A 13,655-nucleotide genomic window follows, 5' to 3' on the forward strand; every position below is an offset into this window, starting at 1 on the left:
GTGCGGGTTTCTTTCGTTGCCACCAGGTGGCGCAATGAACTATTGTTTAGTCAAGTCCAGACCAAGCCAACAAGACTAGTATCTCTCTGCCCAGGGAGGCGAGAAAGGGTTGCTCTCCCTATCCCTGTCCCTGTCTCTCTCTCCCTCTTCCTCTCTCCCTTTTCCTTTCCCTCCTTCTCTCCCTCTCCCTCTCTCCTTCTCTCTCTCTTTCTAATTAAAAACAATTTTAAACTTAAATATAAAGTGAGAAAACAAAATTTAAAAATTTCTTTGTATACAGCCAACCATAAGAAAGAAATATAAAACAATAAATTTCCAACTCAAGACAATCTATATAATAAATACTACACATTGTTTTCAAAGCTGCTCAGAATTTTTTTTGCTTTCTTATTGAATTACTTTTGTTCTCTCCTCTGCAGTTTTTACTTTATTTCCCCCTCTCTCTCACCTAAATAATGCTACACTAAATAATGACTTAAATAATGCTACACTTAAACACTGATATATAGATATAGATAGATATATACATACATAGATATCCATAAACTTACACATATATGTAAGACAGTTCTACGCTTGTTATCTCCCATCATCTGTTTCTTTTCTTTCTTTCTTTTTCTTTTTGCTGAGGCAATTGGGATTAAGTGACTTGCTCAGGGTCACACAGCAAAGCAGTGTTAAGTGTCTGAGGTTAGATTTGAACTCAAGTCCTCCTGACTTCAGGGCTGGTGCTCTATACACTGTACCAACTAGCTGTCCCAATTTTTTTTTCTTTGAGGCAATTGGGGTTAAATGATTTGCCAAGGGTCACACAGCTAGGAAGTGTTATGTGCTATATCTCCTGTGCCACCTAGCTGCCCCATCTGTTTCTTTAAAGGTGGATAGCATCTTCCTTCCTAAGTTCAAGTCTTTCCAAGTTTTCTCAAATTGATTAGCTTATCATTTACTGCAACACAACCATATTCCAACCCAACCACATCCTATCTGAGAGATTGTCCATGAAAGTTCCCCTAGCCCAATTTCCCCCTTTCCTTCTATTGACAGTGATATAGGTTTTACTTATACAAGAAAATTTTAATAATACAAATTGTCCTTTTCCTATTTCAGCAATGCACTCACTTTAAAATATAGTTTAAGGTCTAATACAGTTAAATATACTTCCTTTACATGTTTTAATCCTGTTTCCTTTGATGTTCCTGTATTTGCTTTACTTACCCAGGAAGAATATTACTTCAATTATTTAAATTTGAGTTTATTTGTTTTTAAAATTTCAAAATTAAATAGAAAAAAGAAAAAAAAACAGAAAACGAGAAAAAGAGAAAAAAATATTGTCACATGCACAGAAGAACATAAGAGGATTCAAAATATGTAATAATAAATTTCCATTTCAAGAAAGAATATATTGTATTCAGAAATATCCTCCCTTATTTCTTTATAGATTTTTCCCCATGTTAGTAGGATTTCAGAATTACTGATCTTAGTTTATTTGTATAAAAAGTGTTTTATGTTTATGTTCAATGCTTAGTATCTTATTGAAGCAATAGGGAAGAGAAGATTACTCTGGGCTCTAAGATCCATAGCCCAGTATTCTTTTCCCATTTTCCAGCCTTCAGTTGTCAAATCCTAAAGTCAAAGTTTTCTGTTCCCTTGGGCAAGGCTGTGATTTCCTTGGCATAGGGAAGATCCAGTGAAATAAACTTCTTTTATTAATTAGATTAGGTTGGTACCTATTTTTGCAATTCATAGTATTATATAGATAGATATCTACGTTATTGAAAAGTTGTCCAAGACTCATGCAGCCAGTATGAGTCTAATTATCAGCATGAGTTAGCATTATCTGATCCGGTGGCAAGACACGATGGTCCATGGAAAGTCCGGGGGTGGTCAGGTCAATTGAAAATGGCCCCAGATGTGGTGGGAGACTTTGACCATCTTAAACTAAGGTCTTCCCCAGGTCCTGAAAGGAAAGTGAGCAGTAGAAAGAAAAGTTAGTTTAAAAAGTCAGAAAACTGAGTTTGATGGAAAGATGTGCCACTAGCTTTAAGAAGGCCCCAAGGCAGAACTTTTCTCTTTCTGGGTCTTACTTTTTACCTCTGTAACTGAGGGTATTGGACTAGTTCCTTTCCAGCTCAAGATACTTTATATCTCTTCTAGCTCTGGCATTCTACACACTATATTCCAAGGTTCTTTCTAACTCTGACCCCTTTGATTTTGGAGGTCAGATTTTGAACATTTCTCAAATATGCTTAGAAATTATCTGTACCATTTGCTGCCTTCAAGCCAGATTTGAGTGCCAGAGAGTTGGTGACTGTATCTTCCTGAAGTTTTTTTTTTTAATCCGTTCTATCCTTAAATCACTTCTGGTGCTTTGAGCCTGTTTAAGGTAGGGCTGAACAGAGATAGATTCATGTCTGACCTGGCCTGGGAGTTTTGGAGAAGGAGTGGTGGCTAGGTGCAGTCATAGAAGAAACCCCAGTGACCATTTCTACATATTTAGTGGGGAAATAGTATATCTCTGATTCCTTTCAAAGGTTTTACATCTGTCAAGGAGCTGCCATTAAGGAAAGCAGTGACTTAGTGTCCAAAAGGGAGAATAAGTTCAGCATCAATTTTCAAACAGAAATTGAACTAAATGGTCTTTAAAAGTTCACAATTGTCAGGTAACTTGTTCCGTTGATCAAGAGATGGATCAATTACTGGTTTTAATACACTTAGATAGATTAATCTAAGTTATTTCATTCGGAAGTTGTTTTATGCTCCAAGGTCACCCCAACCAAAGACTTTTGAGTTTACAGTTTGTTCCAGTATGCCTTTGTATCAAGTTCCATTCAGGGACTATTGGTCTAAAATTTTGATAAAAAATTGTCATTTAAAGCCTCCTAAGGAAAGTCCCCTTGAGAACTAAAATTTTAAAAATAAAAAATATGATTTCAAGTTCATCTGAAGCAAAGATTCTCTTTCTCAGGTTTTATCAATCTATGGTAAGACCGAGGACATCCTCAGGAAGCTGGGAAACGAAAGACCTGGTGGGAGATCTCATCTTCTCTGTCCCCTTTCAGTCTGTTTTGTCCCTTTCTGTCTCTACAAGCAATTGATCTTCTCCCATGGTTAGGAGCAGGAATGAAGCTATCACTGTGCCCTGTTTTTGTCATTGGCTCCTCGCCTCCATCCTGGATCCCATGGTAGGGGTAGAGCACCTTCAAAAAGGTTAGAGAAACAATAAACACAATGGCCATCAGTAAAAGAGTCAAAGGATACCTGAGTCAGCAAAGGGGAGGAGAAGGAAGAAGAAATAGGAGACTGAAAACCATGCTATGCATAGATTAGATGAAAGGACTAGGGATATTTTACTTAGAGGTTATGTAGAGGTGGAGGGTGGGACAGACATGCCAGTTCTCTTCTAGTACCCACACTGTCTTGGGGAAAAGAGAATTGATTGGTGCCAGAAAGGAGAACCAGGACCAATGGGTAGACACTGGCTAAAGGAAGACAGACCTTATCTCAGTATAAGACAGACTTTCTGAGCAATTAGAATTATGTGAAAATGGAGGTGTTATACATGGCTACTTAACAGAAATCTTATCAAAAGGGTTTCTGCATCAGACAAGGGGGATGGTCTGGGTTACTTCAGAGTTCACTATCTAAGAGATTCTATGATTCTAAGATCTTAACTCTAATATCTTATATTTCTAATGAGTTAAAGCTCTTTCCCTTTTGATAATTCTTTTGATTGCCACCTTTTTGATAACACAGACTCTAGATCTCTTGGTACCCAGACACTCTTGAGCACAAAGCAAGCCCACAGAGTATGTCTTTCTGCATGACAATCTCTTCATCTTGGCCAAGAGTGACAGCATCTGATAAGCACATTCCTCTGAGGCAGGATTTTTGTCCTGAAGTCTCTGGTGTTTTTTTTTTTTTTTTAAATTTGGTTTTAAACTTGATAACTATATTATATTTATTATATTATGTTATATTAATGTTACTAATGAATACATTTATTATACTATTATGCAATATATAATATTATTATATTTATTTAATGATTTGTAATTTATATTTCAATACGATTTGCTTTTCTTTTTATCCTTTGTATTCTATTTTATACATTTAAAACTATTCTTTTGAACAGAGATACCTAAACTTCTTCAAGAAAAAAAAAAGGTTCAGGAACCCAGTTTAGAAGTATCAGAAAAATAATGAAGTCCTCCTGGAATAATTTATACTTTAACATGAGTCTTAGAGAATTTATAAGCAAGGCAGTTGACTGATGGGGAGGTACTTGGAGAAAGCCATCATAGGAATGTCTAGTTCACATAGTCTTTATGAAAGTCCCACTCCTCTTGATCTAAAGACCATCACAAATCATTCTATAGCATGTATAGCCTGAGGAAATCTAAGACTGCTGAGGAGTCATTGCCAATGCAATGAGCAGAATGGAATGGGGTGAATACAAGAAAATTTCTTTGAAGATATAAGTTTTGAGTAGAAGTTTCCAAAAGGGATGGTGAAAGAGGGTGAGGGTGTGATTTGTTTAACTAGGCTAAAGCAGAGAGTATAAAGAACAAAGTCTCAGAAGTAAGGTTGAAAACTTGGGACTCTGAAAGACTGGGGAACATCCTAGTTTATTGGTGACCCACGTTCTTACCTATCATTCCTTGGATCTTTTTTTAAAGATTTCAAGCTTTGTTTCTCCAGGGCATATTCTGGTAGGATAGATTTGATTGACTTAGTTCATAATAAGGGAAGCAATATTGACTGGAGTGTTGCAAATTAGGTTTGTTCTCCTCTTCTCTTTAGATCCTTCATTCACATTTAAGGTGTCAATGAGTGTTTCCCAATTTTTTATCTACTACACTTTTTCTTTAGCTTTTCCAGGAGTTCTTATTGGGCTTGTATCCAATTTGCATCTTCCCTTTAAGCTTTGCTTTTGCTTGTGTTCATGTTGTTGTCTTCTGAGTTTTGTCTTGCTATTCCCTGCCACCATGGTCAGGTTTTTTGTGTTTGTTTTTGTTTGTTTGTTTGTTTGCTCATTTCCCCAGCCTATTTCTTGATTTTTAAGTTTATGTTAGTTGGGCTCTATTCTTGGGGTATGGGAGGAGGTAGGACAATATTCAAGCTTCAGCCTTTTTCATGCTGCTGTTTTCAGAGTTACTTCTGGCAGTCCGTAAGCTTTCAGTGCTTTTAAGGTGATGTGATCAGAGGAGAAATATGGTTACTCTTCTCCTGGTCATTGCTTTGATCTTTACCCAGTAAGGGTCTCTGCTCCCCTCCAGGCACAAAAGCTAGCAATCCTCTTGGAACTGGAATTGAGATAAGGATCCCTGTTGCTCTGCAGCCTCCAGGACTAGTGATCCTTTCTAGTCTAGGAATTGAGACTTGCAACTGTGTATGAACAATGAAACAGGGTTCCTCACCTTGTGCAGATTAGGTTCTTCTCAAATCTTTTTTTGAGCAGTTGGTTGAGAGCTTTGAAGGTGTTGGTGCTTTATAGTGCTTTTTAAGCACTGATATTGCTGCTACCTGCTGTCTGTGGACCCTCAGCCCAGTGTTACTGATCTTTTCTGGTGACTTCCTAAATTGTCATAGACTAGAAAAATGTTTCATGCCTCTCTTTTGTTGACCCTACCTTTGCAGAATTAGATTTGTCACATTGGCAATAAAGTTGTTTGGAGGGGAATGTTGGAAGAGACAGGCTGAGTTGCTACCTCTATTCTGCTATCTTGGCTCTGCCATTGATTGTTAATAGTTCTCAGGGGAACTTTCCTTAGGAGGCTTTAAATGATAACTTATGGCTAGTTAAGAAATAAAGTTCTAAGTCAAAGGAATGAAGTTCTTTTTTAATTAATTAATTTATTTTTAGTATACATTGCTTTATGAATCATGTTGGGAGAGAAAAATCAGAACAAAAGGGAAAAACCATGGGAGGGGAAAAAATACAGAAAAAAGAAGTGAACCTAGCTTGTATTGATTTATATTCAATTGACATAGTTCTTTTTCTATATGCAGATCATTTTCCATTCAAAATGTGTTGGGATTTATTGGATCATTGAGACACAGAAGAACCAAGTCATAGTTAAGTATACATTCTTGCTATGATTGTGTACAGTGTGTTCCTGATTCTGCTTGTTTCACTCAGTATCAGTTCTTGTAAATTTCCAGGTCTTTCTAAAATCAGTTTGTTCATCATTTTTTTTAATAGAACGATAATAGTCCATTACTTTCATATACCACAGCTTATTCAGTCATTCCCCAAGTGATGAGCATGTATTCATTTTCCAGTTCTTTGTTACCACAAAAAGAGCTGCAACAAACATTTTTTGCACATGTGGTTCCTTTCCCCTCCTTTATGATTTCCTTGAGATACAGGCCCAGCAGAGATACTGCTAGATCAAAGGGTATATACAGTTTTATAGCCCTTTGGGTATAGTTCCAGATTGCTCTTCAGAATGGTTGGGTGGCACAGTGTGTAGAGCACCAGCTCGGAAGTCAGGAGGACCTGAGTTCAAATCTGGTCTCAGACACTTAATACTTCCTAGCTGTGTGATCCTGGGCAAGTCACTTACCCGCAAATGTCTCAGCAAAAACAAAACAAAACACAAAATGGTTTTATTATTTAACGACTCCACCAACAATGCATTAGTGATTCTCTCCAAGATTTATCATTTTCTTTTCTTGTCATCTTAGCCAATCTGAGAAGTATGAGGCGGTACCTCAGAATTGTTTTAATTTGCATTTCTCTAATCAATAATGATTTAGAACATTTTCTCATGTGACTATAGATGGCTTTAATTTTGTTATCTGAAAATTGTTCATATTCTTTTGCTGTTTATAAATTGGGAAATGACTTGTATTCTTATAAATTTGACACAGTTCTTTATATATTTTAGAAATAAGACTTTATCGGAAACACTGCCTGGAAAGATTTTCCTCCAGCTTTGTACTTCCCTTTTAATTTTGTTTCTGTTAGTTTTGTTTGTGTAAAATCTTTTTAATTTAATGCAATCAAAGTTGTCCACTTTGCCTTTCATAATGTTGTCTAGTTCTTCTTTGGTCCTAAATTCCTCCCTTCTCCAAAGATCTGATAAGTAAATTATCCATTGTTCTCCTAATTTGTTTATGGTATCATCCTTTATGCCCAAATAATGTATTCACTTTGACTTTATGTTGATATGGAGTGTGAGATGTAAGTCTATGCTGAGTTTCTGACATACGTGTTTTCCAGTTTTCCCAACAATTTTGGTCAAATAGTGGGTTCTTGTTTTAGAACTTGGAGTTTGAGGGTTTATCAAATACTAAATTACTATAAGCCTTGATTATTGTGTCATGTGTATGTAATCTACCCCACTGATCTGTTACTCTATTTCTTAGCCAGTATCAAATGTTTTTGATGATTGCTGCTTTATAATATAGTTCAGGTTTGGTACTGCTAAGCCACCATCCTTTGTATTTTCTTTCATTAATTCCCTTGATATTCTTGACTGTTTGTTCTTCCACATAAATCTTCTTATTATTTTTCCTAGTTCTATGAAAAAAGGATGATAATAGCATCAGTCTTACAGATTTGCAGTGAGACTCTCTTTAAATAACGTGTAAAATGCTTTGCAAACTTTAAAGTGTTATAGAAAATTAATGTTATTCTGTCAACAAGAATGCTTTGATCTTGTGGCCAGATAGAGGCTTGGAAGGGATTTACTAGTAAGTGAATTTGAACTTAGATGCTGCTGTCTTCAGGGCCAGGGACGCTGCCCATCTAGCTGCCCTTCCTTATTTTCTTAAGTCTAAACAATTAATAAAACAATAAATCAAGCCCCAGATTTGATACTTTTGTTGTTTTCTGAGGTGTAAATGTTCACCCTGAAAATTCACAATGGGCGTTGTAGAGCTGGTTTCAGCTGGTCCTTCCATCACTCTGAGTGGTGGTAATAATAACCATATTTCTATAGAAGTATGAGGTTTACAGAATGCTCCTCTTACAACAAAACTTTGTAGTGGCTTGTATAAGTAGTACTCCTCCCATTTTACAAATTCAGAAAGATTATAATTTGCCCAAGATCCCACAAGAGAGTGTGAGAGTTAAGCTCTCTGGACTTCAGGTCCAGAACTCTTTCCAGTACAGGGGGAGGTGGGAGGGAGGAAGAGAGGAGAGAGACTTTGCCTGGGCCTTCTGTTTCTTGCCAAGAGAAGTATCTGTCAGGGGCTTCCCAGAAACTCTCTTTATTCTCTCTTTACCTACTCTGGGCAAGTCTTGCAGACCACAGGACCTCCCTCAAGATATTATACAACACTTGTTGCTTCTGACAGGAGGTCCGCCCCTAAGCTGGCCCACACCCAGAGGCAGGATAAATTTCAGCCACTCTGTCCCTACCCCTCGGAGACTTCTCTCTCCAGCAAGGACCATGTACTTCAGTGGTCTATTTGCCATCATTTTGCTTTTCTTTGTGCCTTGGATTGGGACATATAGGCCTGTTCTTGAAAAGGGTGAGTATCCTAACAAGGTCCTGCTTAGTCCTGGTTGCAGGGACACAGCTTGCTGATAAGCCAGGGATATTTCCAGAGACAGATGGAGGGAAGGATGCGTTTAAACTCAAACTAACCTGAAGCTATTGGGGATGGATGGTGGGATTCATCTACCCACACCCCTCTTCCCTTCTCAATTAATTTCCCCTAATCCTAAACAACCTCACTCTTTCCCCTTCTCAAGCCCCACACTCAGAGGTCTTTCATTTTCATGATATAATGAGAGATGGGTACTGGACCAGAAGTCAGAGATCTAAGTTCTGTTCTCTGTTCATCTATTGTCGAGTAAGCTTGTGAACTTAAACAACCCACTTCTTTCAGCTTAACCATGAAATGGGGACATTCTGATGTTCTAATCATTTAACTTTTCTAAGTCTCAGTTTCTTTGGCTCTAGAATGGCTACAGTACTGGTTTATTACCTTTCTGATGAGGTTGTGAGATAACAAGCATAAAGTGCTTTCTAACTGTAAGGTACTAACTAAATATAAAGCATACTTAATCTTAATTTTGCCCTTCATTGGAAGTGAGAGTACCTCAGCCTCTTTTTTTTTTTTTTTTTTTTTAAGGAAGCTGTATTCTCATACTTACATGTGAGGGATAAAACACAATTTCCATTTTTCTAGGACAATAAGGTTTGCAAAATATTTTCCTCATAGCTGTCTTCTGAGATAGATAGGTAATGTAAGTATTATTCCCATCTGCAGGAATCTGAAACAGGTCCTTAGGAAGAGATCCTGTGATATGTGATGTTTGTGCTCTTTTTAGTCCCTTAGGCTGCTCACTGGGACAGAAGAGAAGCCTTTTAAGTCACTACCTTCTTTTTAGGGTCCACGAAACCAGGGACTTGTCCCAACGATAATGCCTTCTGCAGGAGGCATTTTAAGCCTAAGTGTGAGAGTGATGAGCAGTGCAGTGGCAAACAGAAATGCTGTTTCTATTACTGTCACTTCAATTGCAAGTATACTGTAGAAGACAGATTGTCAGGTAAGTATAGACCACTTCTAGCTCCATCTGGTCCTTATCTTTTGTCTCTTACCTCTGTTTGCAAGTGACCACTCCCAGACAGTGCTCCCAAGAGAATGGTGGAGACATGGCTCCTCTGGAAAGAACTGAGTTGACTGGTATTGATTTTGTTAAATTTTGTGGGAAGAATGGGATGGATTCCAATCCAACATCACCACTATCTGCATGATGTTAGACAAGGTTCATTGCCTTTTTAGGTTTCAGTTTCCCCATTTGAAAACTATCTCACTTCTCATCTCTGTGTGTACAGAGAGACCTCGCTATACTGTTAGGATTTTTGTGAAAATTAAATGTGAAATGTGATGGAATTTAAGAACTAGAGACTGGATCCTGCCAGTAAGGGAGGAAAAATACGGAAAAGTTCTTCCTCAGATCTCGAGTTTTTCATCTCTCTCCTAAGTAGAAGTGAAGTCAGGAGTCTGCCCACCCATTCAAGGCCAGTGTGGGAAGAAGACTCAATTAGACACGTGTACTTGTGATGGAGAATGTCGAGGGTTATTCAAGTGCTGTCCAGGACCTTGTGGAAAGGTGTGCCTCCGACCTCACTCAGGTAAAGAGCTCAGTTCACTCTGGCGCTGGGTCAACTCAGAGCCCTATGGATGCGCATCCCTGAGATGCTTAGTGAGGGGGATAATATCTAAAGAAAAGAAAAGGAAGATTCAATTTTGCTTGGTCTCAGAGGGAAAACTAGGAGAGGGGGAGAAGAAAAGACTTACAGGAAAATAAATTTGAGCTATAGAAAGGAAATCCTTCATAATTATAGCTGCCCCACAATGGAATGAGCTGCCTGGAGAAGTAGTAAGTTCTCTATCACTGGAGTTGCTTAAGCAGAGGTTGAATGACTACATAGAAAATGATCAAAGGTTAGACTAGACTAAACTTTGAGGGCCTTCCCAGTTCTGAAATCCTACAGTTCTGTGATTCTAAGACTTTCTGAATCCCTGCTTTATAGTACTATAAGATGACTGTGTGGTCGGAGGACATGATTTTGTTCCTTAATAACAATAGCTTTTTATTTTTCAAAATACATGCAAAGATAGTTTTCAACATTTACCCTTGCAGAATCTTATGTTCCACATTTTTTCCCACTCCTTCCCCTCTTCCACCTTCCCTAGACAGCAAATAATTCAATATAGGTTAAACATGTACAATGTTTCTAAAAACAGTTCCATATTTGGAGGACATGATTTTTAAACCCCATTCTGCTTTTTATTGCTTGTATGAACTTGGACTTGTCACTCAATATTTATGGGTCTGTATTATTTGTATTATGAGTCATTATCTATAAAGAGAAGGGCTTTGAATAGAAAATAAAAAGTATCTGAGGATTTAAATTCTACAATCCTCTATCACAGCCATGTTGGGGGTAGAATCATAGAATCTTAGATTTAGATTTATAAGGGATCTTACATGTCCATCAATGTAACTCTCTCACTTTACAGATAAGGAAACTGAGGCTAAGTGGTTAAGTGACTTGACTAGGGTCCCAAAGCTAGTGTCTGATTTGAACTCAGGTTTGTTGGGGGTAGGAGAGTTGTTAGTGATTATGAGTTGATTACATGCAGAGATGCAATGAAAACTCCCTTCACTTGGTGATAAAATTTTTGGAGGTACAGGAAGGAAAGAGTTCTACATCAGTGCAGTCATAAACAGCAACTGTGTATGGGTCAACTTGGGATAAGGAAGGATCTTAATCACTGTTCTCATGGCTATCCAGATAGAGCCAGGTCCCAATACTTACTGGTACCTTACTGGTGGCAAAGCCTGGACACCCTACTTAGTTAGTCCTCTATATAGAAACTTTGGCTTTTTATTAATACATGCAAGTAAACCAGAACTTTCCCCCTGATTGGCAAAGAGCATAGTTTGCTAACCAAAGAAACCCTATATAGGTAGAAAGGAATATGAGATAATTTGAATAAAGATAATATGGCAGTGAAAGCTTCAGAGAGTAGTCTTGGGATGGTAGGACTATAAGGTAAAAGAGCCATGGCCAGATGTGGAAGGATTTGAATTCTGATCACAGATCTTTGATTGACCTGTCCTGATAAGACTTTTCTGTGGGATTCAGATTTCTCCCTTATAAAATGAACAGATAATAATCTCTTTCTCTAGTTCTAAAATTATATGCTTTTTTGAAAATCAAAGAAGGTTCCTAAAAAAGGTGAGCTTGAACCAGATTTTGGAGGAAAAAAAAGCATATAAATTGAACAAGAATATGAGAAGAGGGTGGCAAAAGTTTGGAGGTGGGGCTTTTCTAAGTGGATTGTGGGTATGAGGCATTAAATAAATAAATAAATCCCAGTTCCCTCTCTTAGAACCCTCAAGAAAACACCCAAAGCATCACTATTACCTAGGTTAAATGGGGTGAAAGTCAACCTTTGGAGAGTGGTATGGGGAAAGGAAGGGCAAAGGGCAAGTCTTCTTTGGCTGGCCTTGGTGAAGCCTAAATTATATCCATCATATCCTGTGAATGCAATAGAAACAGGGGAGGAGGTCTCCATTATCAGCAAAATAGTCCTGATCATTGCTCATATTTCTGTAACACTTTTTAGAGATTGCAAAGTATGTTCCTCACAGTGATCTTGTCAGATGGATTATTATAGTCATTTTGCAGATATGGAATTGAGGTCCTCAAAGACATGATTTTGCCTATGGTCACGTGGTACATAAATCTTGGAGCTAGGACTAGAATTCACATTTGCAGACGTCAAGGACAAACTCTTCTCATGCAGCTGAGATACTAAAACAGAGGGAAGTGATATACTCAAATGCAAGGGTAGGTATAGATCAATCCTCAGTCAGAGTAAGGGCAGAACTCCCACAGTCATTCCTCAATCAGGCAAGGGAACAAAGCCAGGTGGAATAACCAGCCCTGGGTTATCTTTGTTACCAGTTACATGGGTATCAGACTTATTCCAACAAGGTAAGACAACTGTGAGTTTTGTACAGATTCCTGAAATCCAGGACTGTTAGCTGTGGATTCTATGATCTAAGTTCTCTTCCAGCTCTGCTGGATTGTGTGAATTTTGTCTCTTACTCAAGCCATCCTGGATCTATGTTGTTTTTAGGGAAAGTGGGAACCTGTCCAAAGGTAGTATATCAGTGTACCAAGACAGAACCCATCAATTCATGTGAGAGGGACAGAGATTGTGTTGGGACTCTCAGGTGTTGCACTGGCATTTGTGGCAAGAAGTGCATGGATGCTCTGAATCCTGACTTGCCAAAACTCGACAAGGAAACAGGTACCAGACACCTCTTACTTTTTCCCATTTCAGAAGGGAGTCCTTTTCCTTCTCTACTCTTTTCAGATTGAAAGATAATTAGAGCTATAATTTCATCTAGGGCAACACTATCATTTGTAAAACAGGAGATTAAAGCTCAGAGAGATTGAAGCTCAGAGAGTTTGAGAATCTTCTGAAGTCACACAACTAATGAGGGGCAGAGTTGGGAGGGAAAGCCAGGCCCTTTTCCTCCTAATGGCTCCTGTCATTAGAGTATGGTGACTTCATGGCACTGGCTCTATTCCTTCTGCTCTTTTCAGACAATTGCAGAATGAACCATCTCTCTCTTTTTCACACTTTAGAACAGAAAATTATCAAGTTCAAAGAGGAAAGAAAGAAAAGGTGGGATTCGTACTTTGAAAATACACTAACTTCCAAGAAGGAAGGGGGTAAGTTTACTGAGGGGTCCTTGACTTTTTCACTTGGGTTGGAAGCAATAAAAGGTGGCATTCCCTGAAAATTGTCAATATTTGTCCTCTTTAGTGACCTAGGGACAGGGATGTTGGTGAATTATTTGCAGCCAAAGCAGAGCCAGATCCCCAGTAGAAGCAAAACTACTTCAAAAGAAAGAATTCAATTAGTGTTCTAGTGTCTGGTCTACATAACCATTAACTGGCTATATGACCTTGGATAAACACCTTTCTCTCTTTGGGAATCATTTTCTTCATCTATAAAATAAAGGAGCTGGGTTAGAAGGTTTCTGAAGTCCAATCCCGCTCTAAAATACTGATAAATCTTGTACTGATAAATCTTGACCACTGGAGAGGCTCCACGGGGACTCTTTCCCTTAGAATTAGAGGTGGGAATGGGGTAGGAAAAAGAGGCAA

General features: G+C 38.2%; 1 protein-coding gene across 1 annotated transcript; it reads left to right on the top strand.

Moving 5' to 3' along the window:
- The first annotated feature begins 8,393 nt into the window (after positions 1-8,393).
- LOC127546554 (antileukoproteinase-like) lies at positions 8,394-13,319 on the top strand. The gene is made up of 6 exons (XM_051973602.1): positions 8,394-8,481; positions 9,347-9,505; positions 9,948-10,094; positions 12,616-12,789; positions 13,131-13,217; positions 13,312-13,319. Exons 1-6 carry the CDS (start codon positions 8,400-8,402, stop codon positions 13,317-13,319), a joined length of 657 nt encoding a protein of 218 aa, XP_051829562.1. The 5' UTR covers positions 8,394-8,399.
- Positions 13,320-13,655: the final 336 nt, after the last annotated feature.

This window comes from Antechinus flavipes, chromosome 2, assembly GCF_016432865.1.
Source record: "Antechinus flavipes isolate AdamAnt ecotype Samford, QLD, Australia chromosome 2, AdamAnt_v2, whole genome shotgun sequence".
NCBI classification, from domain to species: Eukaryota; Metazoa; Chordata; class Mammalia; order Dasyuromorphia; family Dasyuridae; genus Antechinus; species Antechinus flavipes.